Here is a 21,083-nt window from a genome sequence, read left to right on the forward strand (position 1 = left end):
AGAGGTTTAGATTTGTTAGGGACTGGGAAATGTTTTGGGACAAGCAAGGCCTGTGCAAGAAGGACGGGCTTCACTTGAACCAAAATGGAACCAGACTCCTGGCGCATAATACAGGCATGCACTGTATAACGACTGACCACATATATGATGGTTGTCAAAGCACAACAGAGGTTCTTAATCGAGTCTCCCATAGCCTGCAGCAGAGTGTCTGTTTACACAACAGAGAGGCTCTTAGTGCAAAGGAGAGGCAGTCTATCAACAGTAGCCTGTGCAGCCAGGCTATGAGGTGGCTAAGTTTGCAGGCAACACCAAGCTTTTCCAAGTGGTGAAGACCAGAAGAGATTGTGAGGATCTCACTGGAGAAAGTAAGGTCTATGCAGGCTAGTAGATGGGTGGGGGGAGAGTGAAACAAGGGGAGGGAAGGGTGGGGTGGGGAGGGGATGGATCGGGGTTGGGAGCGGATGGTGTCAGTGGCTGCTGCTGTATCCTATCCCCCTTTCTGAAGCTGATTTCCTGACATGGGATCACTCAGACTTACACCAATGATTTTGCTGGCGCAAGACCAAGTAACCCCATAGCAGGTGCTGGGGCTTACCCCAGGGGAAAGGGAAGAATGTCCAGCTCTCTCTCAAGGAAACCTCCAGCAGCCTCTGCTCCCATGCTGGATGCATCAGAGACTGCACTGGTGCCACTACATTGCAGCATGGGACTTTCATTAGTATTGGGCTGTTGGAGAATTATAGTCACCCATAACGTGGGTAGTCTAATTTCACTCTCTCACTATGGTGCAGTCTTATCTGGAGAGGTTGGACTGAGTGGCAGTTACCCATGTTGTAGTTACCTCCAGGTTGAACTACTGCAATGTACTCTGCAGGCGGCTGCTCTTGAAAATAATTTGTAAACTTCATTTGGCACTAAATGCAGCAGCTAGATTTTAAACAGGGATTGCCTGTTGGAAACACTACACCCCATTGTGCCTTGATTGGCCTTGGTTACCAGTTTGATTCTTGGCTCAGTTCAAAGTGCTGGTATCAGTATCAGACCTAAAGAAGTGATGGCAGAATTTCCCAAACAATATTATTCTTGTTTCAACCCAGAATTCTGCTATTACTCTCACTTCAGATGAAGTAGAAGCTCAAGAGTGCCAGCAACACACATGCCACCTAAAACCTGGACATCTGCAAACATTATCACATGTCTACATAGAAAGCCTTTTCATAGAAGAGTTAGCATGTCGTCCCCATATGAGGATTCCATACACGTATCTTTTGTATGGCTAGAATGGACTTGGACTTGTGCTGAGGAGACCTGGATTCAAATCCTCACAATGTCTCAAAGCTAAATTGGTGGCCTTGGGCATGTTAACATTTCTCAGTAGAACTTACCTTACAAGGTAGTTGTAAAGATAAACTTTACAGGAGGCAGGAGCAAAGAAAGGCGGTATATAAATACCTGTATAAATAAATAAATAAATAAATAAATAAATATAAAACAGGACAACTCTGAGTTGGAGGAAAGATAGATGAAAATGTGACCACTTTTTAGTTTGATAATCTTGTCAGGACCCACCGGAAGTGATACTATTAACCTGGAAGTGATGTTGTGGCAAGTAGTGACATCATCAATTTGGACTTCAAACCTAAGCCGTGATCAGCCCAAGGTCCCATTACACAGCACACTTGTGCTGTTATTTTGCAAAGGCCAGAATTCAAGCATTCCATCTTGGAAGTCAAAGCAGAACACAGGATTGGATCATTCTGCAATCACACAGCCCTCCCCCCCCTTTCCAGTGCCCCATCTTCCCACCTGTTCAGGGCAAAGCACCCTTCCTCCCTCCCACCAGGAGCTCATCCTGCCCAGCAGCTCTGTACCCTGAATTTCCAACTCTGTATTTTCAAAGGCTGCTGAGCTAGGTGCTACGCAACCCACCTGAAATTGGCTCACAGCCCAACTAAAGGGTCCCAACTCACAGCATGAGCAATACTGTGATAGATAAAATAGTGTGCCAGGATGCTTGGAACAAAACAGAGATGACTAACAAAAAATGGAGATGAACTCCAAATGAAGCAGACAGAATAAGATTTATAAGGCATAAGACTGAGAAGTAGAATGTTTTAAAATGGTGTTATTTACTTTACCCAGAATTAAGCCCATTGTGTTTAGTAAGACTCAGGCCCAATCATATGCAGTGTGCACCAACTCACCGCTGACATGCACTTTCAGAAACATGCCATAAGGCACGTTTGCAGTCCTCAGTGACAGTGGAGCACCAGTGCTAGCCCAGCACTGGTTGGTGCTAGGCTAGTGCTGGTGGAGCACCAGAGCTCCACCGCTCGGCAGTTGCAAGGACCGCTGGGCAGCGAACAGGTAGGTGGTGGTGTGAGGGGAGGAGGGGTCGCCATAGTATCTAGTAGCCCCATTGAGGGGCTACTTGCCTTACCTGGGGGAAGGGGATGAAAGTCTCCTTATCCCGAGGAGGCAAAAGCGGCTGCCTGGGATGCGCAGGATGCAGCGGCAGCCATTTTCGGCGCTACTGCAGCCCCACACACCAGGCAGCTCAGGATTGGGCTGTTAGTCTGAAGTCTTACTTTACTTACTGGAAACAAACACCTCTACCAATAAGCCATCAGATTTGGTAAGGTCACCAAGCTTAGTGATCAGTTTAGTGACATTATCAAAAAAGTTGATACCTCTGATGCAAAGTAATTGGTACAGAAATGCATTGTGCTAAGACACAAGTTATTTTGCAATAAATCTTGTCCCCAGCCTTTGGAGTTTGGCTTTCTATTTTCCCATTTCCAATGAAAAAGTGAGTTGTAGTACAGTGCTAGAGCATATGCTTTCCATGCAGGGATCTCTGGTTCAACCTTTCACAGCTTAAATAGGGCTTGAAAAGGCCCTTGATGTTTGCCTATCAGTCAGTGCAGACTAGTAATTTCTAAACTGTGGGTCATTTTGGTTTCACCCCCTTCGATGGTGTCAGCTGGTACAGTCCGCACCACCATAATACACCACTGGGGTGATCAAATACACACATATTTATCCAGGATTACATGGGGCAGATCAAATGTCAGACAGTGAGCAGATGAACTGGAATAAAAACCGTTGAAAGTGGGAGGGGAAATGGGCAAAGAACACACACAAATATACACAGGCTTATACATAGTGTGGGGATGTAGTATGAATAACTATCCATGAGAAAGCTGGTGGAAGTTGGGAGTAAGTTTCCAAAGGTTTTAAACATTGACCTCCTCCCAGGCCTGCTGGGAAGTGTGGGTGTTTTTGTGTGGCAATAGACACCTGACTTCCAGGGTTCTCTTAACCTGAAGATAAGTGGGGAATTCACTTATGCCTACTCACCAATGGACTATGAAGTTGGCAGCAGTCCTCCCTGAGCTCCACAAAATCCAGCTGATTTTCCAGCACTCCTCCTAACTTGGGTGAGGAGCACAGAAAAGTCTCTTCTTGACAACCGACCCCAGAGTGGATTGCAGCTTCTTCCCTTGCCTTTCTTGAAGGAGGTTGCAGGATCTGGAAGACTGATCAGCAGGGCACTTGATCCTTCTTTCTGTTCCTCTTTTAGGCACCCCCTTCACTTGCTCAGAGAGGAAGTGTGAGTCTGTGACTGCTCTCTGAGATGCCTGCTCCACAGCTCACAAGTTAGTGCTTGTGCTTTCTCATCTGTGCCCTTTCTGCTGCCATTGTTTCAGTTGGGCTGGCCAGAAGGGATGAGTCTGTTGGCACTGGACGTGCAGGTTTACAGCAGGGCCAAGGCTCTAAGGAGCCAAGCACTGGATTCTCTGCTATGCATCCAAGTGGGGGAGTCTCAAATAGGTGGAGATTCATGAATGCCTACAGGACAATACTTCATTTCTTCTTCTACAAACACATGGCTCCTTTGAGAATCTGGAATTAGCAGATTCCTGTCTCAGTTTCTCCTTCTATGAGTATAGAATCCTATACATGAATATATGAAACTGAAGGCCCAATCATAACTAACTCCCCAAGATTTGCATCAACGGAAGTTTGGCCCATCAAAGACAATTGGCCTCTATGTTCTCCATGACTGGCGGTGTCAAGGTCTTCTCACACCATCCAGCAAGGTAGAGCCATGGCAGATTGATTAATGCTTCCCAGGTTTGCTCCCACATAGCTTCACATCTACAGAGTCCAAACATGTTATATCTAGTATCTTCAGGAAAAATCTTAGTCGTGTTCCCAGGCTTGGATCCCAGGGCTAGGAGTCAAGGGCCAAGAGCCCTTTGCTTTTGTCCTTCTGTTTGTGTCAGGAGCTTACATGTTATGGTTATCATAATTTCTCTGTTTCATGAATTTATCCCTTCCTATTGTCAATCCCTAATAAACCTTGTTTTAATTTCTCTGCACCTGAACATCTCCTCTGAACCTCTTTAAGTGTCAACTATGTAATGGGTGCATCACCGCCAGTGGTAAAAACAACCAAAACACATGTGTTTGGGTCCCTGTGTAACTGCAGTGCATATGTCCTAGAGCACATGTGGTAACAGAGAACTCCAAATGGCTCCTATATTTCATACTCCAAGTATTTCATACTCCAAGTATATTTGTACTCCAAGCTTTGCTTGTGTTTCCATTTTAGAATCCTTTTAGCCAGATGCAAAGGAGGGTACCAGGATGCCGGTCTGTTCTTGTCTTGTGTGCACCCTGAGGCATCTGGTAGGCCACTGTGAGATACAGGAAGTTAGACTAGATGGGTCTTTGGCCTGATCAAGCAGGGCTCTCCTTATGTTCTTATCCTCTGGTTATCAGTTACATCCTAGTAAATATTACAGTACTTTTTTGTTATTTCTGCCTCCTCCTTCATCTCTTAAACCACAATCTTCCTTTGGGGTGAACCACAAGTCAAAGGTCCCTAAAATATGCATATTCTGGTACACATGTGGGTGTACTTCCTCATCTCGCTGAGCAAGTGTGGTAACACACTGCAGATAAACACTGATCACTAGAAGTTCAGGGGACAGGGCAAGTAAGTGTGCCATCAGTAGAATTCTAGAAAGCCCTCACAGGTTCATCTCTGGAGGGAGATGAATGACTGAATAGGGCTAGAGCAGTGTTTCTCAACCAGTGCTATGGGTACCACCAGTGGTACTTGAGGTGGTGTGGTAGTACTCGCAGGACCCCTGGATACCTGCCACCCAGCAGCGAGACCAGGAATGTGACACAACAAACAGCACTCATAGGCGAGGCTTGGCAGGCAGCGCTCCAAAGCATGCTTTTCCACACTCAAAAAAGCTGTCCTTTCCATCCTGAGCCTCCTACTGATGTTTGTCATGTCACATCTGGACCCTTCAACCCAGAAGTAACTGGCAATGATGTCATCGCCAATTACTTCTGGTGGTACTTTGAATAGGTGAACCATGTGAAGTGGTACAGTGGAGGACAAACTTTGAAAAATACTGGGCTAGAGTGAACGCATTGTTCTAGATCTGCTGGAAGTCCGTTTTGTTTCAACAGTGTGCGCACACACATCTCTCACCTCAAACATACTTTAGAGCAGATACATGAAAAAATCCAAGACAATTATTTCCGGTGGTACTTCGAATAGGTGGAAACAACATAAGAAGATTAGGTTGGAAGGACGTGTAGGAAGTGGTAAGAGGGAGCAATCTTTCAGATGGAGAGCGTTTCTCTTTCCTTGAGACATTTCAAGAGGCATAAATCGAAGAGAAAGAAGTAAGGGAAAAAATGATTCCTTGGGAAAAATATTACGTAAATTTAAAAGTATACATTTGATAGATTAAGAAGTCAGTAACTAACACTGCTGATGAATCAATTCAACTTAATTTAATGAGGAATCAGCCGGACTAGTAAATTTACATAATGTCCTGCCACAATGAAAAGGGAACAGTGCGCACAGGCATAATTTCAAGTATTCTGCAATGTGGCATTTGCTTCCTGAGGGGAGTCAGCTTGAGAGTTAAAGAGAGGGAAACCAGATTCCTAGAGGGCTGTGTCCAAATATGGGAACACTCAAATCTTGCCAAGTGGACTTGGGTTTAAAATGTGAGTAGGGTTGCCAACTCTGACTGTTGGGGCTTCCGGACATTGTTTTTACAAAAGGATATAATACTGGGAATTTCTCACTGCGTGTTAATACCTCCAGATTTGCTTTCAGTGATCATCTGGAAATTGGTGCTGATTCCTGGAGGGATTAATAACCCTAAACGTGAGTACAAAACATGTTTGTGGTGCGGGAGAGAGAGAGAGAGAGAGAGAGAATAGGGTCCAGAATGGAGTGAGGAGGTAGGGATGAGAATGGAAAGAAAGAAACAAAATGAGCACCAGACTGGAAATTTGCCTCAGGTGTTTACAAGAACACCTTATAGGTCAAACCTGTGGTAAAAATATTTCTGGAATGTACAGCTGTGCATCGCTTAACAACCATTCACTTAACAACCAACTGCATTTATGAGGGTGGTGAAAGCACAATAAAAATGCTCTTAATGAGGCAATCACATCTCCCATAGCCTGCAGCAGAGTGTCGTTTACACACCAGAGAAGCTCTTAGTGCAAAGAAGAGGCAGTCTATCTCCAGTAGCCTATGCAGCCAGGGAGTGTCTGTTTACACAGCAAAGGCAATAGATTGAACTGAATGTTCACTTAATGACATAATCCCATAACAACAGTGATCGGAGAACATATCCCCTTCGTTAAGTGGCGCAAACCTGTATAACTGTAGATTACAGGTGAAGGAGTACACTCAAACTATAGCATTTGCCAGTGGAAATAATTCAGTTGTGATTGCATGTGTGTTGCAGGCTTGTATTTGGTGATGTGATGATACTTCCAGCAAGCACCTCGAACTGCCCTCTACCCCAGGTTGTTGTAAGCTGCCATATCTAGGTAGTTCACAGAACAGAGAACATGAAATGGAAAATGAATTATTTGGGCCAACATCAAAGTGTGCCTGAAGCAATGCATCTCCTTGCTCTCTGGTGAGGGTGCATGTGTACCAGTATGCACCCACTTCCTGCCAGGTGAAAAACAGATGCACCACCTCCTCCTGCAGAGTCCCTAGGCTCTGCTGGGGAAATAGGCAGGACAAGCACAGAACAAGAATTGTAGCCACCCTCAGCTTGGCCAGCTCTCTGCCAAGTTGAGTGACTGGTTGTACGCCTCCCCCCAGGCCACCACCCAAATCAGTTGCTTCATCCTCTTTGAAAGGCAGGTCAGGTCTGATGGAAAGCTATGAATTTGCTGTTTTTGATCCTGTCCCCAGCTTTTTTTCCATAGCCTTTTCCCCACTGCATTAGAAAAAATACACCCCTGTTTGAAAGTGAAAATTTATTAATGTAAAAAGGATGACATGTGCATAAATGCTTAGGTTGCTTTATAAGGAACCTGCATACCAGTGGCATATGAATGGGAGGGCCAGGGGACCTTGGGCCCTGGGTACCAAGCTGCAGAGGGATGACAAAGGCCGCCCTCTCCATATGGCGGTGACCAACCGACCAGCTGAGCTATTGGCTGATTGGAGGGGGGGGAGGGGGAAGCAGGGACTGGAGAGGGTGAAAGAGGCTGCCTCGCCCCTCTGCTGGGCTGCTAGTCATCCCAACACCTTTCTAGGCACATAACCTGGACAAGACCGGAAGGGATCTTGAGACTTTCTGCAGCTGCATGGCTTCCAAATCCTCCCCCGCCCCGTGGCCTGCAGTTGCACCCCCCGCCATTCCCAGTGTCCCTTGCCTGAGTCAGAGCCTGACTGGCACCACTCATATTCCTCCGCTTCTGGAGCAGCCACCATCAGAGTTCCTGCCCTTCCCCAAGATCAGCTAGGAAGACGAAAGGTTCTTGTCTTGCTCTAGCAAGCAGAGCCTCCCTCTCCCTTCCCTTGCATTTGTTTTCTAACCAGCTTGTTTTCCTCCCTCTGTTCCCTTCCTTCCTTCACTTGCTCCTCCTGCCAGAGACAGTCTTTTCCAAAAGTGCTTGGTTTGTTTTTGAGACCAGCATTCCTTCCATTGCATAACATGTTTCTTTCTTTTTTTCTTTTGTTTGTTTTCTGTATTCCCCTGTCTTTTTTTACGTGTTTGTAATTCTGAGCTGCCTTTTTCAAAAGAGTTGTCCAGGGTGGGCTTGACATTAACTCCTTCCTGTTTTCCGCATTGCTCAGTAGCTAGCACTTCTTCCAAAAAACAGAGAAAGAGAAAGCAAGAAAAAGGGGTGGGGTACCCAGGTAAGTTACTCAAGTTGCCTGTTAGAAGCAACTCACTGCAGACAATTGCACCCTTAAATTTTGTTTCCTTGTTTCTGTGCTGCTTTTGTACATCCACCTGTCTCTTAACGTAATTTAAACTTTCCCAATTTTTCACACCCCTTTTCACTCTCCAACATCCTATTTATCATCCCTCTTGCAACCCTGTTTTCTTGTTACAGTGCTGTAAGTTTCATTACATTCAGTAGCATTTACAGACAGTAAAAACAAAGTAAGATCTCTGGGAAGTAAGATCGCATCCTTAGCCACTGCCGCCTTGGTTCCCTTCTCATGACGCCTCCACCCATCTCCCCTTCCTTCTTAAACTTCTCTTAGGATTGTTGGATGGTTTTACAAGGTAACAGCAGCTCCTTGCCCAAAGGAGTTTGTAATTTTAAAATGAAGCATAGCAGGAAGAGGATGGGGCTACCCACTGTGCCAGAGAGCTGGTCCCAAATCTTCCCCAACTGTGGTTATTTGATGATTGGTAACAAAAGACACTCTGCACATGTTTCAGGTGTGCCTGTCTCGCTGGAGGTGGAGTCCTGAAATACTAAGAACAGTCCAAGCATGCATAGGCAGGAATAGTACCGTGTAAGTAAATTAGATGCATATTGTTTAGTAGGAGAAACCTAACACGAAATAAAAAACAACACAAATGTTAAACATCACTTCCGGCTTTGGCAGCCCAATGATGACTCTGCTTAAGATGTCACTTCCAGCCATGACATCACTTCCTTTGAAAATAATTTTTGTCTTGAGGGTTGCAAAAAATTTATGGGCCCTGGTACACCACTGCTGCATTCCAGGTTTTCTTTGCTTTTTGTAATGATGCTCCTTTAATTCTTGTAGGTCAGTGACTGGAAACCATGGGGGACAGGAGCTTTCTGAGAAGCCTGTTGCAGAATTCACAAAAGCACCCCACAGTTATTGGCAATGTTTGGATGATGGCCCTGTTTATCTTCAGGATCTTGGTGCTTGGAGCTGCTGCACCAGTGGTCTGGGCAGATGAGCAATCAGAATTCATATGCAACTCGGAGCAACCTGGATGTAAAACTGTCTGCTATGATGCAGCCTTTCCCCTCTCCCATATCCGCTTCTGGGTGCTGCAGATGATCTCTGTCTCCACCCCAACCTTCATCTATCTGGCTTACGTGCTCCACATTATACTCAGGGAGGATCAGAAGGTAAACAATGAAGAAGAAACGAAGGCAACATGGAATGGCAGGGATGTCGGTCTCCGTAGACGATCAGAAGCTGCTGGTGGTGATAGCAGGGATAAAACACGACTGGCACAGAAGGATGAGAAATTATCAGTCCTTAGTGAGCATGGCAAGACTTGTGTGGCAGGACACATGCTGAGAATCTATGTAGGGAGCGTTGTTTTCAAAATTTTGATTGAACTCGCCTTCATTGTGGGCCAGTGCTACCTTTATGGTTTTCAGCTGTTGCCACAATACATTTGTTTAGCAGTGCCATGTCCACATGGAGTAGATTGCATTATTTCACGTTCCAAAGAGAAGACGGTCTTCATGCTCTTCATGCTGACCACGGCCTGTGTCTCTCTGCTGCTCAACGTGCTTGAGATTTGCAGCTTGGGATGGAAGATGTGCAAACGGCAACCAAAATCACCAGCAGCTCGGTTATCTCCCAAGGTGGAGAGAAAGGCTTTCACAGAGGATGGAGGATTCAAAGGAGATTTGCAGCTGGAGATGGGTGTTGCTGAAACTGGACGTGACTGGTAAACGCAGCCATGAACTGCCCATCAAAACTACCATCATTGTACTGACTAGAAAGTACTTCCTTCCCATTCAGCCTTGCTGAACTGAGAGACATAAAGAGACAAGGTGGGGGAAGGCAATTCTTGTTATCACTTGTGCTGGGAGAAGTACATTGATGAGGATATCAAATAGCAAAGCTAACAAGATTCTACACTTTGTCACTTACTGGCCTTGCTGTTTGTGATGGTGGAGGTGGGTAGCTGTGGTGGCAATGATAAGTAAATGTCCTAGTTGGGGTGGTCAAAGCAACATGCTTGCCAGGGGATCAATATTAGCTTGATCCTTTGCAGGGGTTGGGGGAACAGCTTTTATAGGGGACAATTTGGACAGCCCTGGAGAACTTTGTAATTTCATTTGTTTACATAGGAATTAAAAATTGTATTATAGGAAAAACAGAGAGCCTCAGCGAAACATCAATTAAATTTGAACATCCATTTAAACATCAACTAAGGGCGCAATCCTACCCTGTGCTGGAACTGGAAAGCCAAGTGGCTTGCACTGTATGCATTGCAGGATAGGGGTCAGAATCAGCTCAGCCAGAGGCAAGGGGAAACTTTTCCCCTTACCCCTGGGTAAGGCGCACTGGCCCCTATTGGTCTCCTCTGACCCACACCACCTCCCAAGTCCAAGGAGAGCAGGGCATCTTGAAGCTGCTCCGAACTCTATGGGAACAGGTGTTGGGATCTGGCATAAATGCTGCATCCCAGCCCTGCCTTGCACTCCCCACCTGCCACCCCAGGGGCTGCCCACTGCCAGCCATCCCCCTGCCCCCTTACATTTTTTGCAATTACTGTATACCTAATTCTTCTGCCTATTGATGTGCTTCCATACCGCAGTTTGCAATGGCCTGTATTGGTTTTTCTGATAAGTGAACATCAGCTGGTCTTTGACTTGGCTCTTAATCCGGAGTAAATTATTGATCCTACCTTATTCATATTGGCAGGCCACAAAGCAAATTATGTGGCTCACATCAGGACGTGTAGTGAAGTAATGGTGGATCTGGGGAGCCCTTCACCCTGAGTCTGTGACTCCTGTCTCCATGTTTTCGATCATGAAAAGCAAGTGGAAAAAAGATCATCCACTTTCTTACCATGCTCCACTGCATCCTCAAACCAGATTGTGTGGGATGTCCAAATGAAGGAATTCTTTCATTTGCATGGTCCCTTTAAATAAAATCAGAAGTACAGTACTACCTGGTTTGGGAACTTGATTTAACACGGTAAGGGGCTCTCCCGCCCCCAAGTGCACCATTGCAAAAGTGGCAGCAGAGGACCTGAGGTGCAATAACATGAATCTTAGATTGTGATTTATAGCCCAATCCTATGCTGGCCCAAGCATGGAGCTGCCACGGTGCCGAAACTGGCTACCGTGCTATCTGGAGCACTAACCGGGCAGCGCTGGTGGCACCTTGGGAGAAGGGGACTGTCATAAGGCAAGCAGTCCCACAACGGGGCTTTTGGATTCTCTGGAAACCCTTGGGCTGCCATCGAATAAAGAGACTTCGTGGCGGGCCCATGGCCTGACACAGTGACTCTGGATGCAGTGGAGCTCAGCTCCGCCTGTCCCGCTTCTTTCCTGCCCTGCTCCCTCCACCGGCATGCCTCCTCCCCACCCTCTCCCTGCCCTCCCCCTCCTCCCCCACCCTGGAACACCTCCTCCCAGCCTCCCCCATGCCTCCACTCACCTCTCTGCCGCCCTGTGGTCCGCAAGACCACCAAGCAGTGGAGCACTGGCGCTGCACTGGCGCTGAGGGCTGTGAACGTGCTTTGCAGCACATTTGCAACACTCACCGCCCGCGGAGCACAGTGGTGCAAGCTCAAGACTGGGCTCATAGTCAACAAGAAATTGTTTTCAGGTTTTATTGGATACCACATCATCTTCATAGTAAAGGGCAAGATGCAAAGAAGCTAAATGCTGGCACTGTAGTGTGTCAGATGCAACACTTAAGCATATGATGTAGTCTTGCTTAGAAATATGATTTTTCTGGGAAGACGTTATGAACAGTATTAATTTTATATGAATGTTATATTGCAAAATCATTAACACTTGTGGATATACACAGTGGGCCCTCAGTATCAACTGGGATTCTGTTCCAGGACCCCCATGGATACCGATTTTTGTGGATAGTTAAATCTGCAGAAAGCCCCCAAAGGACCTCCTGAATGTGACTGGGAGCACCTTCCAGTTGTGACCAGGAGGCGTTCTGAGCCACAGGGAGGTTATGCATTCTGGGGTGAGTTTGGGCGAAGGGAGGAGCCTCTGTGCAACCTGCAAGTGGCTGCAGGGAGCCCTCAAAATGCAGCAGCTTTGCTGTGCAATTGCAGGGCAAACTATTTGGGGTTTTTTCTTTACTTTCCAGATGTTTTTAAAGTGAAACCCCCAGTTTCTGCAGATACCAGGGGTGAGGGGTCCTATAGATAGTGTATCTACTGTTTATGGGTTAACCTTCATAGTGTAGATTGCTACAAATGTTCTTTGTATTTTTTTTAAGTAGTATTAATGTTCTGTATATCTTTTTTTTCTTTCTTTTCTTTTTTCTACATTTTTCCTTTTCAGTGGACTGTATTATTTCTTTCACACTAATAAAGAATGAAAAATAAAATAAAAAAGAGTTGATATCTAAGTTCAAAAATTAATTATTTGAATGTCACCAAGCACAGCAGTTGAATAGTTTCCCAGAGGAATACTGGTCTAGATAGGCATGTTGTTGTTGGGATTTTCTTCGCTGTCCTGCTGAAGCAGGCCTTTGGAACTGCAACAGAAGGCATCTATCTCTGGGCCAGATCAGACGGAAAGCTCTTCAACCTCTCCAGACTGAGAGCAAAATCCAAAGTCCAGCTGAAATGTCTGCGTGACTTCCTCTTTGCCGATGATGCAGCTGTCACTACCCACTCTGCCAAAGATCTCCAGCAGCTCATGGATCATTTTAGCAAGGCCTGCCAAGATTTTGGACTGACAATCAGCCTGAAGAAAACACAGGTCATGGTTCAGGATGTGGACTCACCTCCCTGCATTACAATCTCTGAGCATGAACTGGAGGTTGTCCATGACTTTGTGTACCTTGGCTCAACGATCTCCGACACTCTTTCTCTCGATACTGAGCTAAACAAGCGCATCGGTAAAGCAGCTACCATGTTTTCCAGACTCACAAAGAGAGTCTGGTCCAACAAGAAGCTGACGGAACATACCAAGATCCAGGTCTACAGAGCTTGCATCCTGAGTACACCTCTGTACTGCAGCGAGTCATGGACTCTTCGCTCACAACAGGAGAGGAAACTGAGCGCTTTCCACATGCGCTGCCCCCGACGCATCCTCGGCATCACCTGGCAGGACAAAGTTCCAAACAACACAGTCCTGGAACGTGCTGGAATCCCTAGCATGTATTCACTGCTGAAACAGAGACGCCTGCGTTGGCTTGGTCATGTTGTGAGAATGGATGATGGGCGGATCCCAAAGGATCTCCTCTATGGAGAACTCGTGCAAGGAAAGCGCCCTACAGGTAGACCACAGCTGCGATACAAGGACATCTGCAAGAGGGATCTGAAGGCCTTAGGGATGGACCTCAACAAGTGGGAAAACCTGGCCTCTGAGCGGCCCGCTTGGAGGCAGGCTGTGCAGCATGGCCTTTCCCAGTTTGAAGAGACATTTTGCCAACAGTCTGAGGCTAAGAGGCAAAGAAGGAAGGCCCATAGCCAGGGAGACAGACCAGGGACAGACTGCACTTGCTCCCGGTGTGGAAGGGATTGTCACTCCCAGATTGGCCTTTTCAGCCACACTAGACGCTGTGCCAGAACCACCTTTCAGAGCGTGATACCATAGTCTTTCGAGACTGAAGGTTGCCAATACAATGTTGTTGTTTTTATTAACAATATTTATATGGTGCTTTTCAACAAGAATAGTTCACACAGTGGTTCACAATCATATCATCATCACCACCACCACCAACCCGGCTAGCTTTTAAAGTGGCATCCTCTTATATTTAGCAGAGGTTGAATAAATCTTCATTCTAGCATGGCATCTAGAGGCTGTTTTCTAGTGGCTCTTCTGCATTTTTTTTTTAAAGACTGTGAGCTCTCTGGGGACAGGAAACCATTTATTTTTTTTTTTAAAGTATATACACAAAACATCTACATCTTCAGCAACAGCTATTCCTCTGTTTTTGAAGTTTGAAGCTCTGTGCTGGTAGCTTTGTTGGCAAAATGGGGCCACCATCAAAGAAAAGGCATTGTCTGTGTGCTTAGGGAAAGTTCCTTGGTTTGCAGGGGAAAGGAACCACAAACCCAACTAAAGGAAGTAAAACTCCCCAGAACCAAGGAACAAATGGACTGAGCGAGTGTGGCTGGGGGTAAGAGAAAGTCTGTGTGCTGCCTAGGGAGGCAGCTGCTTCCTCCACAACAGCTATTAAAGGAGCCTTGCAAGGCAAAGGCTTTTACACCTCCCCCCCCAAGATAATGGCAGAGTGTGAGGAGAGGAGGGGGAAAGGAAAAAAGAAGCATGCCCATGGTGAACACTGTCAAGAAGGAGAAAAAGAACTATCTAACACCTCTTTTCAGTGTCTGTCTCCACCATTCCCTCTGGCTCATTGCCATCTGGGCAACGGGATTCCCCCCCCCCCCATCCAATCATTCTGTTGGTCATAGTGGAGCAAATGGTTTCCTGTTTTCTGCTGCAACCTCCACCACCTCCTGCTTTGCAGAGGTTCCCTTCTTTACACATTAAACATCTCCAAGGGAGGGGGACAAATTTCTCAAAAAATCAGTATGAGTCACTCTGTGCCCTAACTGGTTGCTTTCCATGAACTTCCTGGGGAAGATGAGCCTAAGAGAGGGAATCTGGATACCTAAAGAGGAGTGATATATGGCAAATTTTGAGGTGCAGGAGCTCTTCCTGATGCCCCCATAATGTTAAAAACAATTTAAAGAATTGATAGGATTAGGGGGTGCCTCCAAAGGAGCCTCAGCTGGGTTATTGCTTGACAAGCCTTTTCATTTTTATTTAAAAAATGAAACATTCCTTTAGGATACCAGAAAGCTGGCAGGTGGATCCATACTGTCTTCACCTGGTCATGAGCCATCCCATATTTGAGCTGTTGTGAATGAAGCTGTTGTTATATCAGGTGGCTAAAACACAGCCATGTAACTTTGGCCTACTTGCTTTGAAAAATTCCCCCACAAGCCTCTTAATGTGATGATGAAGAGGAGTCCTGGTGAGAAGTGTTGGTGAAAACACCTCTCTGGCTGTGTTGTTCCTTTGCAGGTTGAGTCTCAGCATCCAGTAGGGTTCCGTTCCCAGAACTTATGTGGATGGAAAAAACCGCGTTAAAGCAAATCCAGGGCTAGTAAATGTGTCATAAGCAGAATTCTCATGTGTTCATCTCTGGAAGGAGATGAATGGCTCAATAGGGCTAGAGCAGTGTTTCTCAAGGTTTGTCCTCTGCCATACCCACTTTGCATGGTCCACCTATTCGAAGTACCACTGGAAGTAACTGAAGATGATATAATCCCCAGTTACTCCTGGGTTGGGAGGCTAGATGCGACATAATAAACACCAGTAAGAAGCTCAGGATGGATAGAAGGGTTTTTTTGAGCTTGGAGAAGCATATTTTGGAGCTCTGCTCGCCAAGCTGAGCCTAGGCTTCTTCTGCTGTTTGATGCATTTTGTTCCTGGTCTTGCTGCCAGGCAGCAGGTGTCAAGGGGTCCTATGAGTACCACAAAACACCATCTCAAGTACCTGGTGGTACCTGTGCCACTGGTTGAGAGAAACACTGGGCTAGATTGAATCCATTACCCACACACCCCTCAAACATACTTTTGAGCAGATACATGAAAAAATTCCAGCCTGTCTTCAGGAAACAGCACATGAAAAGTAAGGTGGGGGGGGGGATGTGAAGGAAGTGGTGAGAGAGAGCAATCTTTCATATGAACAGGATTTCTCTTTCCCAGAGACATTCTAGGAGTCACAAATCAAAAAGAAAGCAGTTAGCAGAGAGGGACAGAGGGAGGTAGGGAAAATGTTATATAAATTAAAAAAATATACATTTGATAGATTACTAAGTCAGTAACTAACACTGCTGATTCATCATTTCATCAGGAATCAGCCTAACTGGCAAATTTACATAATGTCCTGCCACAATGAAAAGGGAACAGTGCACATGGACATAATTCCAAGTATTCTGCAATGTTCCATTTGCTTCCTGAGGGGAGTCAGCTTCAGAGTTAAAGAGAAGGAGACCAGATTCCTAGAGGGCTGTGTCCAAATATGGGAATGCTCAAATCCTGCCAAGTGGACTTGGGTTTAAAATGTGAGCAGGGTTGCCAAGGGGCTTCTGGACATTGTTTTTCCAACAGGATATAATACTGGGAATTTCTCACTGTGTGTTAATACCTCCAGGATTGCGCTCAGTGATCATCTGGAAATTGGTACTGATTCCTGGAGGGGTTAACCACCCTACATGTGAGTACAAAATATGTTCGGGGGAAGGAGAGAGAGAGAGAGAGAGAGAGAGAGAGAGAATAGGGACCAGAATGGTGTGAGGTGGTAGGGGTAATAATGGAGGGGGCATGAGGGGCTAATGCCCTGGGCACCACCCCTCTGGGGGTGCTGCCACCAGCTTCACCCCACCAGTTTGTCTTTTTTTTTTTTTTTTAAGCAAAGGAAGCTGTTCCACTGGCTTCTTTCACTTAAAAGAAAAAGAAAAGAAAAAACACACTCCTTCCAATGAAGGAGTGATTGGCTCAGAATCTCTACCAGGGAGGCTCAGTCATTTACTGCAACATCTTGTAGGTACAACTTATGTTAAAAATATTGCTGGAATGTACAACTGTAGGTGGAGGAGAGCACTCAAACTGTAGCATTTTGCCAGTGGTAATAGGTCTGTTGGGATTGCCCTGATTGCATGTGTGTTGCAAGCTCATATTTAGTGATGTGATGACACTTCCAACAAGCACCACAACCTGCCCTCTTGCTGTGAGTTATCATTTCTAGGTAGACCACAGAACCCCCTCCCTCCCAGGCGAAAAACAGATGTGCCACCTCCTCCTGCAGAGTCCCTAGGCTCTGCTGGGGAAATAGGACAAGCATAGAACAAGAACAGTAGCCTCAGCTTGACCAGCTCTCTGCCAAGTTGAGAGTGTCTGGTTGTGCGCCTCCCCCCCAAGCCACTACCCAAATCAGTTGCTACATCCTGTCGGAAGGACAGGTCAGTCAAGATGAAAAGCTATGAATTTGCTGTTATTGACCCTACCCCAAGCTTTTTTCCCCCACAGCCTTTTCCCCACTGCATTAGAAAATAAACTTGTAGTTTGATAGTGATAATTTATTACTGTAAAAAGGATGGAATGTGCATAAATGCTTAGGTTGCTTTAAGAGGAAACTACATACCAGTGGTGTACAAATAGGGGGCCAGGGGGCCCTGGGTTCTGGGTACCCAACTGCAGGGGGGGGTGACAAAGGCTGCCCTCCAAACATGGCGGCGGCAGGGGCGACCAACTGGCTAGTTGAGGTATCAGCTGATTGGGGGGAGCGGTGACTGCAGGAGGTGACAGAGGCCGCCTCAATATGGTGTCAGTGGCGGTGACCCTGGCTGGCTGCAGCTGCAGTTTTCCACCAACCGCCAGCAACATTCTGGGCCAATCAGTATTGCCTGATTGGGGAAGGGGGTAAGCCATGAGAGCTTATGGTAGCACAGCCTCTCACGGCTTCCCCGTCACTCCTTTGGTGGTCTACTAGTCAACCCAGCCCCCTTCTAGGAACATAACCCAGACAAGACCAGAAGGGGTCTCTGAAACTTTCTGCAGCTGCATGTCTTCTTTGTATCGACTTCCAAATCCTCCCCCACCCAGTGGCCTGCGGTTGCACACCCCACCCTTCCCAGTGTCCCTTGCCTAGGTCAGAGCCTGACTGGCACCTCTCATATTCCTCTGGATCAGCCACCATCAGAGTTCCTGCCCTTCCCCGAGATCAGCTAGGAAGACGAAAGGTTCTTGTCTTGCTATAGAAAGCAGAGCCTCCCTCTCCCTTCCCTTGCATTTGTTTTCTAACCAGCTTGTTTTCCTCCCTCTGTTCCCTTCCTTCCTTCACTTGCTCCTCCTGCCAGAGACAGTCTTTTCCAAAAGTGCTTGATTTGATTTTGAGACCTTCCATTGCCTAACATGTTTCTTTCTTTTTTGTTTTTGTTTGCTCTTTTTTTATATTCCCCCCATCTTATTTTTGCATGTTTCTCATTCTGAGCTGCCTTTTTCAAAAGAGTTGTCCAGAGGTGGACTTGACATTAATCCCTTCCTGTCTTCCGCGTTGCTCAGTAGCTAGCACTTCTTCCAGAAAACAGAGAAAGAGAAAGTAAGAAAAAGGGGGGGGGGTACCCAGATAAATTATTCATGTTGCCTGTTAGAAGCAACCCACTGCAGACAATTGCACCCTTAAATTTTGTTTCCTTGTTTCTGTGCTGCTTTTGTTTATCCATCTGTCACTTAATGTAATTGAATCTTTCCCAATCTTTCACACCCTTTTCACTCTCTAACATCCTGTTTCTCATGCCTCTCGCGATCCTGTTTTCTTGTTACAGTGCTACAAGTTTCATTAAATTCAGTAGCATTTACTCTCTAGTAGGTAAGATCACAGCCTTAGACACTGCCACACAGGCTCCCTTCTCATGACGCCTCCACCCATCTCCCCTTCCTTCTTAAACTTCTGTTAAGATTGTTGGACTGTTTTACAGGGTAACAGCAGCTCCTTGCCCAAAAGGAGCTTGTAATTTTAAAAGGAAGCATAGAGGGAAGAGGATGGGGCTACGCACTGTGCCACAGAGCTGATCCCAAATCCTCCCTGTGGTTACTTGATGATTGGTAAGAAAAGGCACTCTGCACATGTTTCAGGTGTGCATGTCTAGCTGGAGACTGAGCCCTGAAATACATGCAGGAATAGTAGCATGGAATTAAATTAGATGCATATTGTTTAGTATGAGAAACACAAACCGAAATAAAAAACAAGATACAATGTTGAACATCACTTCTGGCTCTGGTAGCACAATGATGGCACTTCCTGCTTGATGATGTCACTTCCAGCCATGACATCACTTCCAGGTTAATGACATCACTTATGATGAAAATAATTTGTCATGAAGGTTGCCAAAAATTTTATGGCCCTGGGTGCCAAATGACCTTCATACACCACTGCTGCATACCAGGTTTTCTTTGTTTTTTGTAATGATGCTCCTTTAATTCTTGTAGGTCAGTGACTGGAAACCATGGGGGACAGGAGCTTTCTGAGAAGCCTGTTGCAGAATTCACAAAAGCACCCCACAGTTATTGGCAATGTTTGGCTGATGGCCCTGTTTGTCTTCAGGATCTTGGTGCTTGGAGCTGCTGCACAGGTGGTCTGGGCAGATGAGCAATCAGAATTCATATGCAACACTAAGGTACCTGGCTGTAAAACCGCCTGCTATGATGCGGCCTTCCCCCTCTCCCATATCCGCTTCTGGGTGCTGCAGATTATTTCTGTCTCCACCCCAACCTTCATCTATCTGGCTTACGTGCTCCACATTATACTCAGGGAGGATCAGAAGGTAAACAATGAAGAAGAAACGAAGGCAACATGGAATGGCAGGGATGTCGGTCTCCGTAGACGATCAGAAGCTGCTGGTGGTGATAGCAGGGATAAAACACGACTGGCACAGAAAGATGAGAAATTATCAGTCCTTAGTGAACACGGCAAGACTTGTGTGGCAGGACACATGCTGAGAATCTATGTGGGGAGCGTTGTTTTCAAAATTATGATTGAACTCGCCTTCATTGTGGGCCAGTGCTACCTTTATGGTTTTCAGCTGTTGCCTTTGCATGTGTGTTCAAAAATACCATGTCCACATTATGCAGATTGCTTTATTTCGCGTTCCAAAGAGAAGACGGTCTTCATGCTCTTCATGCTGACCACGGCCTGTGTCTCTCTGCTGCTCAACGTGCTTGAGATTTGCAGCTTGGAATGGAAGATGTGCAAACGGCAACCAAAGTCACCAACATCAGCTCAATTGTTTCCAGAGGTGGAGAGAAAGGCTTTCACAGAGGACGAAGGAGTCAAAAGAGATTTGCAGCTAGAGATGGGTACTGCTGAAACTGGGTGTGACTGGTAAACAGCCCATAGTCACTACCATCATTGCACTGACTGGGAAGTACTTCCTTCCCAGCCAGTATTGCAGAACCAAAGGATATGGGGGGGAGTAATTCTTGTTGTCACTTGCTCCGGGAGATGTACATTGATAAAGATATCAAATAGTAAACCTTAACAGAAACTATCCTGGTGGGGGAGTTGGGGGGCCAGATTTCAACTAAGCTCAGGCACAGGGAAGGGTAGTTGGATTCTACACTTTACTGCTTACAGGACTTGCTCTTTGTGGTGGTGGGTGGTTGAGGTGGTGATGATAAATAAATGTTCTAGTTGGGGGTGATCAAAGCGTCACGCTTGCCAAGGGATCAATATTAGCTTGAACATTTGCAGGGGCTGGGGGAACAGCTTTTATAGGGGACAATTTGGGCAGCCATGGAGAACATATAGTAATTACATTTGCTTATGTAGGAATTAAAAATTGTATTGTAGGAATAATAGAGAGTACACAATTGACGTTTCCCCTTAGCAAAACATCAACTCAATTTAAACATCAATTTAAACATCATCTAAACTGATGTTTATTCAATCACCAAATAAACCACATAACTACACTGGCAGGAGAGATCTAAAAGCCACAGAATTAAAAGCATATGTTGCCAGGCAGACTGGGGGGATGATGACAATCAAGAAAGAGGGCATATCTTTGAACATTACCCATGCTTAGGAAATGCTGGATAAACCAAAGGAAAAACAATCAAGACCATGTGGGAACTATAGTGTGGAATAAGAGGCTGAGACATGACAGATCAGGGTCCTCTCCCTTGAGTGTCAGCAGTCCACAGTCCAAGATCAAGTAACCAGGTTGGCCACCTGGGAGTTTGCAGGGTTTGTTAAAGTTGAGAAGCTACTGAGAATGTCCTTAGATTGCTAAATTGTACCATTCTGGTTAACTGTTGTCATGGTAAGCTAATTT

General features: G+C 46.0%; 2 protein-coding genes across 2 annotated transcripts; both read left to right on the forward strand.

Annotated features, from left to right (window-relative positions):
* Nucleotides 1-9,099: 9,099 nt before the first annotated feature.
* On the forward strand, nt 9,100-9,975 carry LOC136644985 (gap junction alpha-3 protein-like). The gene has a single exon (XM_066621243.1). It carries the CDS (start codon nt 9,100-9,102, stop codon nt 9,973-9,975), a length of 876 nt encoding a protein of 291 aa, XP_066477340.1.
* Nucleotides 9,976-19,256: 9,281 nt separating this feature from the next.
* Nucleotides 19,257-20,135, forward strand: LOC136644986 (gap junction alpha-3 protein-like). Its single transcript, XM_066621244.1, has one exon. The coding sequence runs from the start codon at nt 19,257-19,259 to the stop codon at nt 20,133-20,135; it is 879 nt and encodes a 292-aa protein (XP_066477341.1).
* The last annotated feature ends 948 nt before the right edge of the window (nt 20,136-21,083 follow it).

Source organism: Tiliqua scincoides, chromosome 3, assembly GCF_035046505.1.
Source record: "Tiliqua scincoides isolate rTilSci1 chromosome 3, rTilSci1.hap2, whole genome shotgun sequence".
In the NCBI taxonomy this organism is placed as follows: domain Eukaryota; kingdom Metazoa; phylum Chordata; class Lepidosauria; order Squamata; family Scincidae; genus Tiliqua; species Tiliqua scincoides.

Coding starts and splice junctions, on each gene's coding strand:
- LOC136644985 (XM_066621243.1), top strand. CDS start 9,100: ATGGGGGACAGGAGCTTTCTGAGAAGCCTGTTGCAGAATTCACAAAAG.
- LOC136644986 (XM_066621244.1), top strand. CDS start 19,257: ATGGGGGACAGGAGCTTTCTGAGAAGCCTGTTGCAGAATTCACAAAAG.